An 18,749-nucleotide genomic window follows, 5' to 3' on the forward strand; every position below is an offset into this window, starting at 1 on the left:
GCAAACACTGGTGCACTGGCTTTTGTGTTGGATCCTGCTACGATAGCTGGCCTCACTGATGCCTTGTGCAACACATGGCAGTTTATGATTAAACCCGTGGTGACAGGTAGGCTGAGTAACCTATCAGCAGTGAGGATTTCTGCTCAGGCTTCTGCAGGGGCAGCTAAGCGGGACCTACGGCTCATGTGTCGGATGGATTCATTTCAGTTGCTCTCACTGGCTGCCACGGCAGATTAGACTGTGTGCAACAGGGAGCCGGAGCTGAACCTCCTCTGTGCATGAAAACATTTAGCAGACATGGTGAGTATACAACCTCTCCAGTGTGTGTCCTGTCTGCCACAGAGGGCTGCTGACCGCCTCACACACCTGTTGCCATTTAGCCACTCTCATAGTATAAATCTCTACTAGATAATGTTTTATGGGGGACTGATGAATGCAGATGTTCAGATATATACGTTTGATAAAAAAGTGTCATATGTGGCAGCATGATTTTGCCTGGTTAAGCATGGCATGAGCACATTTTCCTGCGTCTTTGTGCATGTGTTTAGCCACTGTGTGTGATGAATAGACGAGGCTTGAGCCAGTGGCCATTGTCTGTGTGCTGCCCATTCGCTCCACTGATTGAGCAGATTAGAGTGTTGCTATGATACCTGTTGATGTCATTGCTCTGTCTCTGGCTGCTACATCTGTTTGCTCTTTTGGTTTCTAAGCATGACTGCACATCTGGGGACGAAGCCTTCAGAAGTCCCCTCCTGATTGTGCAATAAAGTCTATTTGAGGAATGTTGGCCAATGTTGACAGTTTAGATTTTAGATAGACACGATCACGAGGGGCCGAATGAAGTGAGCATGAATAACTTCAAATCCATGTGACCCTCCATCATGTGTCAAGATCAGGGATTAAGTAACCAGAGGGGAACCCCCACCCGCCTCCCCGCCACCACTTCATACCTTTGAACCAGCTAGTTTTTTCAGGAATGCAGCCTCTCATTGTTTCCAGATGGGATCCTATGCAACCAATCACAGTTTGTGTTTGTGAAACTGCCCCTCTCAGATCTGCTGTACTCTTACCTCTGCTCTGTCCCACTAGGCTGGTAAAATCCAGAGTCTGACCGAGGAGGAGAGAACCCACCTACTCCCCCTGCTGCGCAACGCCCAGTGGGTGGAGGTTGTGGGACGGGACGCCATTTACAAAGAGTTCATTTTTAAAGACTTCAATCAGGTTCCTAATATGTCAGAGTTTATTGCACTTAACTCACAAAACCCACCAAACTAGCAGCTACTGTGCAATATGTAACATGACTGCATGATTTTTTTTTCTCCTTCTAGGCTTTTGGTTTTATGTCCAGAGTGGCTTTACAAGCAGAGAAAATGGACCATCATCCGGAGTGGTTCAATGTCTATAATAAGGTATAAAAGACTAATTATGACTCATGTACAGGAGATTAAAGGCCATGGGGTGGTTGGATATATTCCTAATTGTCTTTCCTTGCTAAAGAGTTACAATGTTGTAACCATGTACAAATTAATCTTCAAATTAATTTGTCTTTAAATAACGTAAACTACAAAGACTTCCTGTGCAAAAGCACTTGAGTTGACTGATTCGCCACAACTTTCTATAGTGTATAGTGTTGAGCTACTGAGTGTGTGCAAAGCAGTTTTCCTTTCCAATGCAGATGTCTTCAATTCAACTTTTTAAAGCTGATATGTCCATTTAAAAAAGCATCTTTCAGCTTAATGCTTTGATTTTGGAGCCTGCAAACTGCTGGTGGGAACCAAAACGGAGCTAAAAGAGAGTGAATAGTGGATTTACATTCATCAGGTGGACAGAGACATGACTCCGAATGAACATTGATGCTGCCCCATTATGCAGCAATTGTTAGCCAACATATCACCTGAGGTGATAATATGTCAAAAAAAAAAAAATCCGTTAATGCAGGTTTAATATCACAGCTTGTAAAATCTTTAACCTTTTTTCATACGAGAAGCCCTGGCTAAAAATATTCAAACCTCCCCTCAACTACCTCTTCATGGGTAAGGAACATAATTCAGATTTTAAATTTGCACTTTTTATACAACAGCACATTTTAAAAATGTCAGTTTTGATTTTACGACATTAAAATATGTTAAGACGTTAAAATATTAACATTGGTGCACATTATGCTTGGTTAACACTGGTCTTTTACTCACTGTCATTGTTCAACCTCAATTGAAACTTCAGCTACTTTCACATTCAGTGTTTACCTTTCAGCTGACATCTCTACTGGTTTCATCTCTAAAACATCACAGTCACTGACTGCTTTCAAGGCATTCACCTCGGCTGACACATCGACTGTTTTCATCACTTAAACCTCAGTTTGGGTGGATGATGCCATGATGAAGTTGGCAGACTGGAGACTCTCTTAAGCTAACACACACAAAATGTACACGCTCGTAGCCTCCTTAGGCTGCTCTAGTCATTTGATGAGCGTCCTACTCACAGGTTTCCCTCCTCTGCTCCATTTCCCTTGGCTCCCCCAGGTCCAGATCACCCTCAGCACACACGACTGTGGGGGGCTGTCCCAGCGTGACATCACTTTGGCCACCTTCATTGACCAGGCATCACTGATGTGAGCAGCACGCGTTATGAAAGCTGAAGTGCTGGACGTCACGGCTCCTCCTTTATTCATTCCACTCTGATAAATCTCTGAGGATGTGTCCAAAGAATATAAATCAGTTTCTGTCAATGAATTGTGAATAACGTAGCTGTAGTTGTTAGACTGCTATGGGTCCAACGTGTTTATAAAAATATGGTGTTGTTTTGTACTTTGTGAATGAATAAGGTAATTGGCATAAGGCAAATAAAATCGTATTTAAACATTAAAGGCTAAATTCAAGTAATTTCTCTGCAACTATTCCAGTTGGTATTACAGATAATATTCACAATGCTACATGTATCCAACTGTCACCACTTGTGTCTTATGTACCAAATGTTTTTCTACTTTACTGTTAGTAAAAGTTATTTTCTCTGCCTGTTCTTGTCGTGACTGAAAAATGACCAGAAATGATCCTCTCACCAGACTGGATGCATTTTATTGAAAACACAACACTGTAGACATCTGCTGTGGTCGACTAAAACAGTAACCGTTACCTCCTTTAAATGGGGTTAAATAACAGTGTTTGCTGAGGATCATTTGCCGGAAGGAACCAGCAGGTGCTTCCTAACTGAAAATAAATCTGCTAAATCAGGACATGAACAGAGATTTAACAAACCTCACATGAAGGGGTGGACATAAGTCAAAAGAACCTTTATAATGTAATACGATGCAGCACTAAAAATCAATCATTATAAATGTATGATGTGTCGACACTTTAAGATCAATGTAAGTTTGCATTTGATTGCACTGTATTTGAAGATGTTTGTGTCTCTTTGTCCACTCTTATTAATCATGACAAGTTTGGAACAGATTGGATAATGTACACTGAAGATATAACAATTTCCTGTTTCATGGCAAAACCTCAAGAGCTTCATAAGTGAGCATCATCCATATCCTGGGAATGTTTGGACTGAATTTGAAGTGGCTGTAACTAACCTGCTGGGATGGACACTCAGAGAATGTTTCGCACCGCTCGCACCGCTTGGTGCTCGGGCCCTAATTAAGATTTTCTCAGCAGGCCTCTGAAGAAACTGTTACACTTTAGTTAATCCATGAAGAGGTTTATTTGCATTTAAAGTTTTTATTCAAAAGAATTTTCTTGGCCATTCAATCATCACAATTTGTATTTCTCAAAAGCAAACAGAATGAGTTATTGTTGGAAAAGTCTTTTTGCATGGGCGGGGGTTTCCACACCCTGTCACTGGGCACAGTATTTGAAGATGGATGGATAGACAAATGATGGTTATGAGCTTTGTGTGAGAACCTAAATTACATTCATTTCTAATCTCTTTAAAACTGCTCAGTATGTAAAACCACAAACAAGACTCAAAGAATGAAGAGATCAGTAAACACCCAGTGGTCACACAAATGGTTAAATTACACTAACAGTGCTGATATGCTATCATTCAATACTATGCTTCTAAAGACTTCAACAGTAATAGTAGAGCATTCCCCTTTGTGTCACTTAATTAAAGGAAAGGTACATATTGCACAAACATGGAACTCATTTTGTGGAAATAAACAATTTCAACAAGCAATATTAGGAAATGAGAGAAAGAGCAAAACACAAGGTCCTTTTGGTGTTACATTATGCATCGTTAAGTCGTCATCCTGTCAGTAAATGAGTACATATCCTGCTGAATGGATAGCTACCTAAATCTATCCACATTCAGAAAGGGCAGAGTGGGTTTCTCCCAAAATAAAACTATCAAATCCGTCAGTCTGTGGATCAGAACCCTCCATCACAGTGGGTCTGTTTCCTCTCAGTATCAGTTTAAGAACACTTTATTATACGTTGTCTGATGCCTGAACATTGTGAAGTTTGTTAGAAATGAAAATTAAAAAAAACAGTTGCCCTGTTTGAATGCGTTTCAAATGATGAATAGATGACATTTGCATTGAGTAGAAACTGAGGTAGATTGAATTAGGAGACAAATTATTAAAACAATGTGGTAGACAGCTGGGTCTATGCAGACTACAGAGGAAGTATTTCTGCTTCTAGATAACGTACAGTAGACCAGGGTTGGAGAAAGCCTTCAGTCCAACCGGTCACATTTCATTGATTTACTTTACAACCCAGCTACTGCACAGAAGCCCTTTCCCAATTCTAAAAAACAATCAATAAAACAACCTAAGTGGCCGATAAGCTTCGGATTCCACTCGCCGCTTAAATTAAATTTTGAGACAGTTTTAAAGAATGTTAATGATATTAAAAACGGCACCTCTCAATCATGATCATTCTCCCTCTGTCTGCAAATCCGACCACCGCAGATGGACCACAAACGCAAACCTAAAGTAAAGATGTATGTCATTGTACTAAGTGCTAACAAACGAGGACATGCATGTTCATGCTTACAGACAAGCTTCTACCGTAACATCTGAATCGCAGCTTCAAGTGATTTACAGATTAACCTGATATGTTCTTGTGAGGGTATTGCAGTGCTTTTACGTCAAGGATGCTGTTTTCAGGGAACCGTTACATGATAATGATAGCAGACACTTTCGACTGGCCTCCGCCATGCGGAGCCAGGCTAGAGCAGTACATCAGGGTTCATGCTAGAGGGCAGCACAATGCTTCTGACAAGCTTTCAGTGGTCTGAGTTTTTGCCGAGTCATCACACACAGTAGGGCAGTGATGGCAGCAAGCTGAAATGATCCGGCATTGAAAAAAACAATACTATTGCTTTGTAATCAGTGGAGATTATGACAAACAAAATAAAAGCAACAAAAGCTAAAATTGAAATGAATTTTTGAAACAAATAAAATAACACACACACACACACACACACACACACACACACACACACACACACACTTTCACTACATTAATAAAATCAAATAAAAGACTACAACTCGTTTGGAGCCAGTCATTCCATCTCTGTGCCACTTAAGCGCAATGCCGTGAGCGATTTCCCTCCGGGCTGATTAAAATGATGATGGCTTGTGCTTCAAAGACCTTTGCAGATGTTTTCAATATGCTGTAGGTATGCAAGATAAGGCAACTGTTGAGCGACGAACTCAAGAGCTCTGGGAGGAGGCGAGCGTGTTTCCCTGCGTACGGTGAGGTCGGCCCAATCCCGCCTCAGTGGGCTTTGCCGTTGCCGTTCATGTGGCTGGTGTTTGACTTGGGCACCTCGGTGCTGTAGAGACAGTCCAGGAAACCTCGGGAGATCTCCGTCACCATGGATCTGTCTGGGATAGACTGGGCCATGCCGTAGATCGCTCCCTGAAACGGCAGGAAGACACGAGTGAGCTTGCACCCAATAACACTAGTGTGTGGTGTTCAGATTATTTGTCTTGGTGTAACCACTTACGTTAGTGAGTAAGCAACTTTGTAACATAAATAATAAGTGAATGAAAGAAAAAGAAACTGAAAATATTGAAAATAAATCCTACATTTGTCAGAAGGTTTATTTATTGCATATTATTCATATTTTACTGTCATCGCTCTTATATATGGCATCATTTATGTGTCATTCCAATGAAGTTGATGCTTCATTCATTGGCGTGATCCTAACAAACCTGACTGGTTTTTGTCTCTTGAGTGGAGTTTGCTATTTAAATATGACACATAAAGACAGCACACGCACGGCGTGTGCAGCAGGAAAGCAAAATGCAGTGTGCAACCAACAGCATGGTAAACAGTAGAGACGCAAACATACTTCACATGGTTTGTCATGACTTCAAGAAGAGTTGCAACAATTAATCAAAACACTTGTCTAACTATTTTGATAATCCATTAATCTTGTTGCAGACAGAAGAAAATATTTGAGGACATCATCTTGGGCTTTGGGAAACACTGATCAACATTTTTCACCATTTTCTGACATTTTATAGACCAAACAAAAAAAACTGCAGATTAATCAACAATTAAAATAAGCATTAGATGCATTCCTGCTTGCAAGCTGTCCAAAGATTGAATTAACGTTAATGCCTAATGATAGATGCACAGGTTGAGCACACATAAATGGCTGTCTGTCATGTAGTAGCCCTGTGACGGACTGGAGACACGTTACTGCAAAATTGCAACAGGTCACACTTTGTTGTTGTAGAACATTTCAGTAAAATGGTGAGTTGTTGATACTGATTCACTCATTCTGTCACAACATCAATTCAAAAGGCAACTTGTTGTAGTGCCGCAGTGTCCTTGTATAACCTTGTTGTTTGGGATGAGAAAATAAAAGATACATTGTGCTGTATATTCGGTGTATGAATACAATGCGGACAAGTGTGCAAGCACAGCAGGCTCACCATTCCTGTGGTTTTCTCTTTGGGGTTCTTCATGATGATGGCGACCTGCTCTCTGACATCACGGATGAACTGATCGGCGACGCCGGGCTGGGTGTGCAAGACTGTGCAGCAGATGTGGATGCTGTGAGAGAGAGGATCGTACACTTGTCACACTCCTGACTACTTACAATATTATTCCATTTTCTCAATGATTATCATTTTTTTTATATGCACCTGGATGGGTACTGCAGTGTGTTCAGATTCCAGCCCTTTGACGTCAGTGCATTAGACAGACGGAAAATATCAAAAACGTCTGAGCCGATTGCCACCACTGACACCTCTGGATCCCCAAACACAAACACCCCTTCGATCTTGCAGATTCTGTCAACAGAAAAAAACCCCACAAAAACATCGACATGCTGAAGGTGATAAGATAAAAAAAAAGCTTTGCTGTTGTTTTTAAACTTATTGCGACTGTGGTGTCAACAAGTGCAAACATGTCTTATTACTCTGTTTTGATTTTGCGTGCTGTGCTGATGATCTTCTTGGTGGCATCTATGTATCCGTTCTCTCCCATGTGCATCATGGTCGCCCAGCAGGCGGCGATGATTCCTCCAGGCCTGGAGCCAGCAACTGAGGGCGAGGCGTAGATTCCCCCCTGCCAGTCTGGAGCTACGAAGTACTGGTAGTGACGGTACTTTTTGTCACTGTAGAGGATCACTGAGGAACCTTTGGGGGCGTAACCATACTGGAGAAGAACGTAGTAACACACACGCACAACGCAGTATTAAAACACAATAAGAAATATAGAGCCTAGAGCCAGTTTACTTTGGCTTTCTTACTTTTTTACTCAGTTTACTTTCTACTATGGCCTAGTATTTACTTTTAGTGTGCAACAGTCATACAGTTTGAAGACCAATACTCTCCAAATTGCATGAATATTGCAATACTCATTGAACGATGTCTTAAAGCACACCTCTGCTATTTTTAAACCTGGGCTCTATAATTACATACTTTGGCATCTAAATGACTGATGGGTAGAAAAACTTTTGGAACTTATCCAGTAGATCTCTTCAGCCGGCAGCCAAGAACGGGTGGAAAATGGGTGCGATGGCTTCAACTGACAGGCCCAGAAGTGTCTGAAAGTTACTGAAAGGATCCCTACAGACTGTAAGTTCCTTTCCGTTCAACCAGAAACAGCCGTTATGTCACTCGGTTCATGGCCACCAGACTCCATTTACAAAAACAGTAATTTTACATGGTAGTTGCTGGTCTACCGCTGTCTCCATCAGGTAGTTATCAGCTTGTTACAGGGACTTTGGTGAACTGTTAGTTCAAACCAACACAATATTTATGTAACCCATAATAACGCAACTAACTCATCAGGGCAGCAGAAAATCAGCAACTCCCTTATTCTGTGAGGTAAAATTACTACTTTTTTTCCATGAAATCTGGTGGGTTTGAATAGTGCAATATAACAGCTGTTTCTGGTTACACAACTTACTGGTCTATCTCTGTAGAGATCCTTTCTGTAATGTTGTCACACAATCTAAGCCAGTCAGAGGCAAAAGTCCTAAACCATTCCACTTGATTTTGTACCTACCAGTTATTTCAAGCTCAGAATATCCAAAAATAGAGCAGAGATTTAAAAATATGCGCGTTATTCTAAGCGTTATTCACTGTAAGCTATCATAACTTTTTATAAATCTCGTGTCTTAATTTTTTAGTTAGGAGAAGAACCAAGTAACAAGAGAAGGTATTCTAGCTTTAAAAATGCATTGGTTTGGAGATAAATAACCACTCATTACCTTGTGGGTGTCTGCAGAGATGCTGGTAACACCCTTTAACCTGAAGTCAAAAGGAGCCAGTGGGTAACCGGCTCTGGCCATGAAGACAATGAGAAATCCTCCCAGACAGGCATCCACATGCAGCGGGAGGTTGTAGCGTACAGCCAGCTGGAACACACCGAGGGAAAGTATCAGACATTTGACTTCCCTGTTTTCATTTCAGAACCTGTTTAGAGGAAAATGTTTCACTTCTGACCTTGGAAACTTCCTCAATGGGATCCATGACTCCATGAGGAAACTGAGGCGCTGAGCACACAAGCATGGCAGTGTTCCTGTTGATGGCTCTCTTCATAGCCTGGAAAAAGAAGAAACAGTAAGGGAAGAACTCAAGTCTAAGAATAGCAGTCAATTAGCAGCTACTGTCTGTGTGTACCGTATTCTCACCTTCACATCTACTTTCATGGTTTTCTTGTCAAGGGGAATGTGAACAAGCTTCATCCCAAAGTAATGTGCTGCTTTGTCAAAGGCTGCGTGGACGCTCACTGGAGCAAGTCTGCACCAGGAGGAGAAACGGTGGAACTTCGTCAAGAAAAAGCCTTAAAATGGATTCAAATGGTCTCTATCGGCATGGCCATGCTATGTACAGTACTGCCATATCGTGTTATTCTGTTTGTTATGATATATTTTCATTTTGGTGTTAAATCAAAAAGATTTTATTGATTATATGACAAATACTCCTCTGAACCTGAATATGCACATGCATACATGGTTCATGAGAAGTTGGAAAAGCTCAAATATATTCTACTTTGCAGAATTGCTGTTCAATCTTTATGTTATTATTGGTTGTATTTCAACATTTGAATTGATTTTGGTTTTTGTTTTTAATTTCTTTATTCTTTGTGGGGAAGTATTGCTGCTGTTGTTGTCATACTTAAGGTAATGTGTAAGTGCTGGAAAACCCAATAAAAACATTTGAATATATCTAAATGTTTGTTATAATCTTTACATTGTCTGCTGCCTTAGTTTCAGTAGAACAGTATTTCTAAATGACAAAAATGATTTATAATGAGAAAACTGAGATTACTCATCGACAGATCTATGAGGCTCCTCTTACATTTCAGGGTATTTGACACCACGTTCATACGCCATGTCTCTGTACGCCTTGCAGGCCATCAGTATGCTCTCAGTTCCCCCTGAGGTAACCTGGAAAAAAAGAGTTGTTTAAAACCAGTTCAGTTCATTCTTTGTATCCACCCATCCTTATCTTATACAATGTGTGAACATATGCTTATGATAACTTACTGTGCCACAGGAGTTGGGTCCACCATGGAAAAGTGTGCAAGCCATTCTAACAACCTCTGCCTCCATCTTTCTTACGCCAGGAAAGATGTCTGGGTGAAGTGGGTTGCTCCATGCAAAATCTCCATATACCTAGAAGCAAAAGGAAATCCAATAGTGACAAAAGAAGTTGCATAAACTCAAAATATTTACTGTGAGTTATTAAGAGACACAGTCCACAGCGCCAACCATCACTTAAAGGAATGAATGGGGTTGTTGGTCAAAAATTATGAAAAAGAAACAAATAATAACGTAGTCCTGCTTACTGTAGCCAACACTAAAATGTATTTAATTTCAACCTTCAAACCATTTGTGCTCAGAGGGCCAGAGGTACATACCTTCACCAGGAGATTGGTCAGTGACTCATCACCCCAGTACACTGCACCAGAAACACATCCTTTCTCCCACTGCACCTCATCTGCAACGGCACAACACGTTTTCTCAAAGAAATGTCTTTCCAGTATGAAAAAAAGGTTGAGGTTTTCTTATCAGGTATGAATACTAGAAACGATCTACAGGAACTCAGCTGTGCAGATAACAAATGAAGCTCAGGACTTACTCAGAGTCTCGTACTCTCTGATTTTGTCCAGCACTTGGTCCTGAGAGAGACCTTTGGAGGGCAACTGTGTAGTGTAGCTCATCCCCTCCTTCAGCGTGCACAGACTAACAGACATGTCATCCAAAGCCTTGTTGAGCTGGCTCTGGATCTGTCATAAAGAGAGAACAAAGTTACTTCATAGCAGGGATGGACGATAAGAGAAGAACATCATATCACGATTTTTTTCAGGCATAATCACATGGTGGACTATTTTACAAGTTACTGAACAGAAAACTAAACTATTTTCCCTATTTTAAAAAACAAAGCCCTACAAGGTACTGTAACAGAGCCTAAACTGCTACATGTTAACATCTGCATTGAGAAACTGCAATTTTTGCTATTTCCCCAATGCTGGTTATACTGAATCCATTTAATACTGCCCTGGAGTGGAATTGTGTTATAATGTCCATCCAAAGTGGGGGTGATGTTGTAAGAGCAGTGTAGCTACTTTAAGAGATAGGGCAGTGTAAGGGGTACGTAGCGAGTGTGTGATGGAGCAAGTGGGAGAGAGCAAGCAGCAGCAAAGGGAATCTAATGTGAGCGGAGTAGCAGAAAAGTTAAGCAGTAAATATACAGTGTAGGTCACAGTCATAGACTGTACATGAGAAGTGAACATAGCCCATGACATCACCCATTGCTTTGCGGACTGCAGTTTTGAAGCCTCGAGTTTGGCATTTTCAACATCGGCATCTTGATTTTGCCAAAAGTCGTGCCACTGATTGGTTAGGTTTAGGCCTGTCTCTGATTGGATAGTCACAAGGTGGTCCTGCCCTAAAGCATAGCCCGCTTCATTATTGATTTTACTATAAATGGGACCAGATTTCCCAAAATTAAAATTGCTGAAGAAGACTTGAAACTAGCAAATGAGACTCATCAGGATGTACGGTCATTTTCTCATAGACCTCAATACAATCTGACTCCTTCTTGGAGCCAGTGGAGTCGCATCCTGCTGGACATTAGAAAGAAAGCAGATTTTCAAGCACTTCAGCGTTGGCTTCACTTTTCAAAGCTGAAAGCCATGTCTACTTCTTTAATACGGTTTATGGATACGGTTTGTTAAGCTCAAAGGCTGCAGCTTCCCAAGAAGCTTCCCTGGAGGAAAACAAACATCTCCCCTGAGCTTCCCGACTATGATCTGGAAGGCCAACATTGGCTGCAACTAATGGAGAGTGCGCTGCAGCACCATACTGACCAATGTCTCTGTAAAGGCAGATTGTAGAGACACCGTCATTGTTCATCTAATACCATCATATCGTACACCTCTACTTTATTGCCATCATCAACACGTCTTTCCCTAAAATGATTGATAGTGAAATAAATGTGTTTCGGACTGAGCGTGACAACACGTCCAGTCCACTATCAACACTTTTTAGATAAAGCCAGAAAGTAAGTCCATCAGTGTGATAATGACCAGAAGTAACCGACTGTTATCACCACTTCATAATGTTAAGTGTGCCAAAGGTCTGACCCCCCCTCCCCCCCCCCCCTCCCCTGCACGCTCTACTCAGTCATCCAAGTGTGACTCATAGACGACAGAGTCAGTGCACATCTGCTGGGAAAAGAAGGAACAGATTCACCACTGATACTTACCGCCACGCCAACAAAGGGTATTTTTCTGATGAGTCGAAAGCACTGCTTCTTGATTCGGGATGTGAGACCTATTAGCCAAAAAGACGAGGCAGCAGCTGTGGTGAAAGGCTGGCACACAGTCAACCACAAACATTAAACAGCTGACTATGACCTATAATCACATGTCAGGACAAGACATGGCCGATGGAAATTGGAGCCATATTCACCAGGCATTTTGTTCTGACCCTGAAAGCAGCTTTTTTCTCTGACTGTTACCAACTTTTACTCTCAAAGAGCTGAAGTTAGACGGGTGGAGCTGGACTTGTTGCTCAGGAATTCAACCACTGATTGATTGATAGTAGATCTAGAGAGTCTTGTTGATTGAAAGTATTTCTTAACATACTAAAGAGACAAGAACTCTACTGGAGTACCAGGAAAAGCTTTCCCCAAAAAGCTATTGACTTTTTGAAGTTGAACCTGATGTCGACGTTTCAGAAAACGTGACTCTAAATTGACCCAAAAAGCTTTGTGAACATTGCCTCTACAATGTTAGGAGATTGTTGTCATCTCTGATTTAGTTCCCACCAGGCCTACTCTGTTCTCATGTATCACGTGTGAAAGATTACTTTCTTGCTGGAAGAGGAAGCCTTTGATCCAGACTGCTCCCAGCGTGGTGATGACTGTGGCTCCGATGATCTGCCACGGCTCCAGGTCCACGCAGTGCGAGTTGACCTGCTGCCGGCCCGCCTCCAGGTACAGCAGGGTCATCTCCTTATACACCTCCAAGGCACTCTAGGCACAGATACACATGCATGTATTAAAATATGTTGACATTGCTTTGAATCAAATGCCACAGAGAAGTTTCGGGGTACAAAACCGCAATATGTAGGATTTGGTGAGCTTTTTCCTCACTGGATTTGGGGTTTAGTATTCCACTGAGAACCCCATTGTTGAAGTGCAAACCCCCTCTGCAACTGATGTAGGATTTAGTGAATTCATCAGTGAAGATAAACTCTACTATGTTAATACGGGGATGTGCCCACTGCAAACTCTATGTAGATGAAAGTTAGTCATCATTTAAGGCCAACAAGAGGCAATAATTAAATTTCAATTCATTTTCATGAGGAATTCTTGAGACAAGATGCACAATTTATGTAGCTGCATTTCACATGTTCCTGTGTATCTACCAGCAGTGTGAATCCAGCCCTAAATACTGATGTGCAACACATTATTCTTTCAGTCACTCGAGCTGCATGGCATCCCTGTAAATGTCAGGCAGCTCACTGATAAACAGTGAAACAGAACTGGTCCAAACCAAAGAGAGAATTCCCTTCAAATTCAAAGCAGTGACTTTGTAACTAATTACTTTTAAGGGAAAGTAACTTTTTTTCTTTCCCCAGAACATACTTTCACGAAATGTTGAATTGACGTCCAGATTGTTGAAAATCCTCGTATGATTAACTATTAACATGTATATTAATGCCAGTTAGTAGTTCACAGTTTTACATACATATAGCCCGATATCACAAATCACAAATGTAAATTCTTACCCCCGAAGACATCGTCAGACCTATAGAGCTCAACCTCCCTCCGACACCACTACTGTCAGCACTTTTTCAGTCCCTCGTCTCTTTGTTCTCCAGGTGAGAGTGAAAGAACGCTCTGAGCTAGGTGGACGACTATCACCAGACTCCTCCCAGCACCCGCACCGCCGACAACACATCCAGCCAGCGGAGAGGATGTTTTGCAATCAGCCATAATCAGACAAGACAGGACGTTTGCCTTGAAGTACACAGAACTATGACTATATCGCACATTTACTTTTAAGCCTCATTGCTAATAAATGCTGAAATATTTGCTCTGAATCTGGACCTGATTGCAGTGATTTCCACAGCCTGGGTGGATGTAACGGAGCCTAAATCACAGCACTATTCACAGCAACAACTCATGAATGCGATTTCATAAGTGCAACAAAATTATCTTTACATTATCTCTCCCCATTGGTGTTTTTACGACACAATAAGCAGGCAGTCTGATAGCGAGGACGCTTGTTTCTTCACTTCAGCCACAATCAGAGGAGGAAAGCTTAAGGTTCAAAAGACAATGTCTTAAGTAATCCCAGTCTGTAGTGCCTGAAATAAACATCCCATAATAGTATAATGAGGTAACTTCCCTTGTCTGAAGGTTTCTCAATCTTTGTCTCAACATGAGAGGATGTTAGTTATTATTCCAGCTTCATCATGCAAAGCATCATCGGTTAACAGTGAAAATTCAGAGATAAAGAGTTTTAATGTTGACAATATCGTGTTGATGTCTTGTGAGTGAAGCTTTAACAGAGGACCCCTCCCTCTGGCCCAGACTACAGCTGTCATACCTGCCCGTCTGGATAACATGCTCTAATACAGGTTTGGCAGGATCAGCCTCGCAGCGCCAAGTGGGAAGCAACGGAAACTAAACCATTAACACGTGCAGATTTTTCATGACGGGAATTATATTTGTATCTAAATGTAGAGCGCAGGTTCAATCAGATCCGTGCTCGCTGCCACGCATCTGCCATAAAGAAAAGATTAACTGGAGTTATCTAACATCAGACTGCCCCTTAAGATACAGGCCTCTGTCTGCTATCCAACACATTTTCACCCTCGGGTCCACCCACACTCCTCCAAACCATTCAAAGCTTTCTTTGCCTCAGGAAAACTTGTCGAGAGTTAACACAAAGACTCTTGTACCAGCATTGTCCACCTCATTGTTGAGCAGTAGACGCCCATTCCTTTGCTCCCCCTCATACAACATTTGAGTATTCTGTAATGAGAGCTTTTGTTGTCTCAGAGGGGAGGTCATGTTCTCATGGAAATGTACTGGGTGTGAGGTGGCTGCTCCTGGATACATCAAGGGAAAACAGACAGCGAGCACAACATCACCACGGCTTTCAGTCAAAGAGAGATCCAGAGATCATCCAGGAGGAATAATTACAGCTGTGGCTTTATGGAAAGTCTTGTGTCTACAGAGCCTCGGGAGCCTCATGATCTGGCATTCAGGCCAAAATCAAAATTAAGCCTGTTGAGTCACTTCTCCTTTCTCCTCCTTGAATTAGCCAGGAGAGTATCAGACTGCGACAGACAGTTTGGAGGGTAATTTTGCACAGACAGCAGATCGGTTTGGCAGAGGAGCTGCCCTCTAGTGCTCAGTCAGTCCTCTTGTCTAATATCTGCCATCAACTAAACATGTTTCTGCTCCTTTAAGGAAAACCCCAGAAACCTCAACAGCTCTCTGGTGGCAGCACTAAGAGTAATGCTTTGTTTAAACTTCCTGCTGGTTTAAGTTGAACAGGATCTCTAATTTTAAACAGTGGGTGCCACAATAAACAATAGGTGGGAGCTGTAAACCTCATCACCGGGGAGCCCATTCAACAAGAAATGAGATATTTGACTTAATGGAAGCAAAACATGGGGCCACGTAAAGGCAGCACTTTCCTCTACAGTCTTATTGGAAGTGTATGTGAACACACTTATGTAAAGTGTCCCCGTTTCAGGGGTCAAAGTGTCAATGCAGGGTAAGAGTTTCTTTAAAAACAGCCATAAACCTGTAACGTGAGGCTCTGATAACTAAGGTCACTGTCAAACACGCTGTTGGAAGACTTGGAGCATCCCTGAGAGCAAAACAAGTCGGATCTCTAGCTCACTTCACTGTTGATAAACAAGTCTTCGCCTCCTCAGAGCCTCCTGTAGCAGCACTGCCATTGTAACGTGTGTGTGTGTGGGGAGACTCTACTCAAGAGAAGCGACACCTACCCAGTAGTCCATGTTGTCGAGCCAAACTCTCACCGAAAGTCCCTTTTTGTTGTCTGCTACTCGGGAAAGTCACCTCCAGCAGCCTGCTGTGAGTCGTCGGCTCTCATCTACAGGCTACCATCAAACACAGCAGCAAGCTAACCCTGATTCAGGAAGTGGCCGCCGCTCTGACATAGCTGTGCGCCGTCTGCGCATGTGTAGATCTGACAGTGCTGCGGATGGTGCTCAACGGGCGCGGGGCTGCTCGCTGCGTGACTTGTAGATCTGTAGATTTAAGAAAGAGGCGCACGTTTTGACCCCCACAACTGGATGAGTTAGCAAAGAGCTCATGCTGCGTTTACTGCTCTTCGTCAACTCCAACTCCCAACTCATGTTACTGCATTCAATAATAATAATAATAATAATAATAATAGTAATGAGCTCAACAACACCAAACACTGCAAAAGAGTTTTTAAATCATTATCTAATTGTTGTCAATGGTTGTTAGTGGTGTTTTTATTTTGTTCAGGTTGTATATTAATAACGGTTGCTGCTGTTATTTGTAAATTTGATTTCTTCACATGAAGGTTTCTGCCCTGTAAAACCATCAACATTAACTTTTTATGAGATAAGAAAATTTCCATTTTTATGATCAAGCTTTTTCTTTTTTTAATATATAATCCAATTTTTTTTAATTGTTTATCCAGTCCGGAATCATGTCATATTTCTCATCTTATCAAAAAAAAAACACTTCTTCTTTTTTTAAACAATTTATTTGAAAAATAAAAACCAATCAAGTTTGGAGATTCTGTGTATGTGTGCATTTAAAAAAAAATAGTGATACATTATTGTGTGGCACGCTCATATTTACTACTGTACTGGGCTGTTTATCCTACTTCTGTTTTTGTGATGAGGTGAAATGCTGTTCCCATTTTAGGAGTGAAAACAGCGCCTCTGAGCAGCCGAGCACCGGGTGAGCAGCACTGCAGTTACACACAGTAACCTCCCTCTAACAGCTATATGATGCAGACACATGAAACCTCATCTCTAATTCAGGTAGATTCTGCTCTTTTTAAGGGGAACGTTTTCAACTTTAACATTAATGCTGCAGCTGGACTGACGAAGAGAAAATATGACTTGACTTGAACCACAAAGGATCTATTGTGTTACTCAAACAATCTTTTCCGATGTACCATGACTGGACCGAACATTTCTGAAACATTAAAACATCAACATCTGAAAACATTAATCTCAGGGACACAGAGTGACTGTAACTGCTCATGAACAATGCTGCTGATGAGTATCCACAACAGGGGAAGGTTTGTAGAGTTGGTCAGGCTCCACATTGTTAGTTTGAGTGTCATGTTTTCATCACTCCATGTGCACACTGGCAAAAATGACCAAAATAAAAGAATTTATTTGTCAGATTTTTTCCCTCTATTTTCTATTTTCTTTTCTATAATTTTCTCTCTAAGGATGTAAATTCTGATAATTAGTTACCACACCTCAGAGAGGGCTGCCTTCCTCGAACAATTCATTCTTTTGTCGGTTGCATAATTAATTTCGAGAAAGGGCGTGAGAAAATGACAATAGGTCCACCAGGTCCGCATTTACTGTTAACGGGAAGGTTAAATTATCCTCAACAGTCAGTTAGATGTGTAGGGTACATGTTTATGATCGACTTACTTGGTGGCAATGCAGAATACTAAAACATAATAGATAATGAATAATATAATTAATGTATATCAAATATTTTCTGCAGATTATGCCTAAATTATCGCGAGACTTTCAAAAGAAAAGCCCTACAAGAAACACCTCCTGGTATATGAGCCTCTCATAATAGAAAAGTCAAAACACCAAATTTTCATTGGCTATATAATAAATGTATGAATGAACGCAGCTTAAATGTTACATCTCTTCTGAGGATTTCATCCATTTGTGGAAAAACCACGTGTTCTTCGCATCCACAAAGAGCCACTAATGAACACAAGGCGTAGCATTGTAAACAAGCCATCAGAAGAAAGAAAAACATTCTGCATTAGTTTAAGGAGTGAAAGGAGGCGACCTGCAGCCATTCGTGCTTAAAATCTCCAATCTTTACACACAGACAAACTGTCTCCATAGGGCAGCTATTCCACTGTAATTGGTGTACACTGTCTTCAAAAGCTGAGGTGAGAGGTACAATGCATTGGTGGTGAAAGGAAACTCCAAAGCACATTAAAAGTGAATTACTTCTTGTGTAAAGTGTGTTCAGGGTCATTCTGGTCACGACGCGCGCACCTCTCCAAAAGCGCACACGTCTCCAAGGCGCACTCCATACTTTTTAAAAGGCAGTCACATTGTTGAGGGGTTTCACAAGAGGTGTACATATGGCATCCGGGTTGCAATTAAATGTTTTTAAGATGTTTTTCCTTTCTTGAAGAAGTTTCCCTTTTCCTTTTTTCTCCCCTGGCAGCTCTTTGCCAGAAAGGAGAAGAGGAGGGGGGCACATTGAATGGCTTCTCTGCTAGTTTGGGATGACAACAATCTGGTCAGCGAGTTGTTGGACTTTGATTGCCCCCCTCAAAACGTCCTTCAAACAAAAAGCTGAGGACGACAATAAAGCCCCACCTGGTACCTCTGTTTGCTAAAATAATAATAAATAGATTTCGTTTAATAAATAAGCAAAGGAGACTATAAAGTGAAGTAGTAGAGGAAGTATTAATCAGGAGCTTCGGGCAGGTATCACCTGCTGTGGAGCTTGCTCGGTTTATTGTTAAATATTGTTAAATCACTTTTCGTACCAAGTCTGCTCCGATATCTGCTATTTCCACAGCAACTGG

General features: G+C 41.5%; 2 protein-coding genes across 3 annotated transcripts; one reads left to right on the forward strand and one right to left on the reverse strand.

Annotated features, from left to right (window-relative positions):
- Positions 1–196: 196 nt before the first annotated feature.
- Positions 197–3,009, forward strand: pcbd1 (pterin-4 alpha-carbinolamine dehydratase/dimerization cofactor of hepatocyte nuclear factor 1 alpha). The gene is made up of 4 exons (XM_070841022.1): positions 197–300; positions 1,090–1,221; positions 1,329–1,409; positions 2,520–3,009. Exons 1-4 carry the CDS (start codon positions 298–300, stop codon positions 2,610–2,612), a joined length of 309 nt encoding a protein of 102 aa, XP_070697123.1. The 5' UTR covers positions 197–297; the 3' UTR covers positions 2,613–3,009.
- Positions 3,010–3,680: 671 nt separating this feature from the next.
- Positions 3,681–16,080, reverse strand: sgpl1 (sphingosine-1-phosphate lyase 1). Of its 2 annotated transcripts, none has more exons than XM_070841020.1 (14): positions 15,949–16,080; positions 12,784–12,949; positions 12,179–12,246; positions 10,550–10,697; positions 10,329–10,408; positions 9,955–10,083; positions 9,767–9,855; positions 9,097–9,205; positions 8,909–9,007; positions 8,674–8,820; positions 7,375–7,613; positions 7,100–7,246; positions 6,887–7,007; positions 3,681–5,861 (listed from the first exon to the last, which is right to left on the reverse strand). In XM_070841020.1, the coding sequence occupies exons 1-14, from the start codon at positions 15,958–15,960 to the stop codon at positions 5,718–5,720; spliced, it is 1,698 nt and encodes a 565-aa protein (XP_070697121.1). In that variant the 5' UTR covers positions 15,961–16,080; the 3' UTR covers positions 3,681–5,717. The 2 variants fall into 2 exon arrangements, with proteins under 2 accessions (XP_070697121.1, XP_070697122.1); XM_070841021.1 differs by lacking the exon at positions 15,949–16,080 and adding an exon at positions 13,708–13,757.
- Between the last annotated feature and the right edge of the window lie 2,669 nt (positions 16,081–18,749).

This window comes from Pempheris klunzingeri, chromosome 12 (genome assembly GCF_042242105.1).
Source record: "Pempheris klunzingeri isolate RE-2024b chromosome 12, fPemKlu1.hap1, whole genome shotgun sequence".
NCBI classification, from domain to species: domain Eukaryota; kingdom Metazoa; phylum Chordata; class Actinopteri; order Acropomatiformes; family Pempheridae; genus Pempheris; species Pempheris klunzingeri.

Bases quoted from the DNA above. Each gene is read 5' to 3' on its own strand.
- pcbd1 (XM_070841022.1), top strand. The intron at 1,222-1,328 runs GTTCCTAATATG...TTCTCCTTCTAG, and splicing joins TTTTTAAAGACTTCAATCAG to GCTTTTGGTTTTATGTCCAG. The intron at 1,410-2,519 runs GTATAAAAGACT...TGGCTCCCCCAG, and splicing joins GGTTCAATGTCTATAATAAG to GTCCAGATCACCCTCAGCAC.
- sgpl1 (XM_070841020.1), bottom strand. The intron at 9,008-9,096 runs GTGAGAATACGG...TTCTTTTTCCAG, and splicing joins CCATGAAAGTAGATGTGAAG to GCTATGAAGAGAGCCATCAA. The intron at 7,247-7,374 runs GTAATAAGACAT...TTCTGTTGACAG, and splicing joins GCACGCAAAATCAAAACAGA to AATCTGCAAGATCGAAGGGG.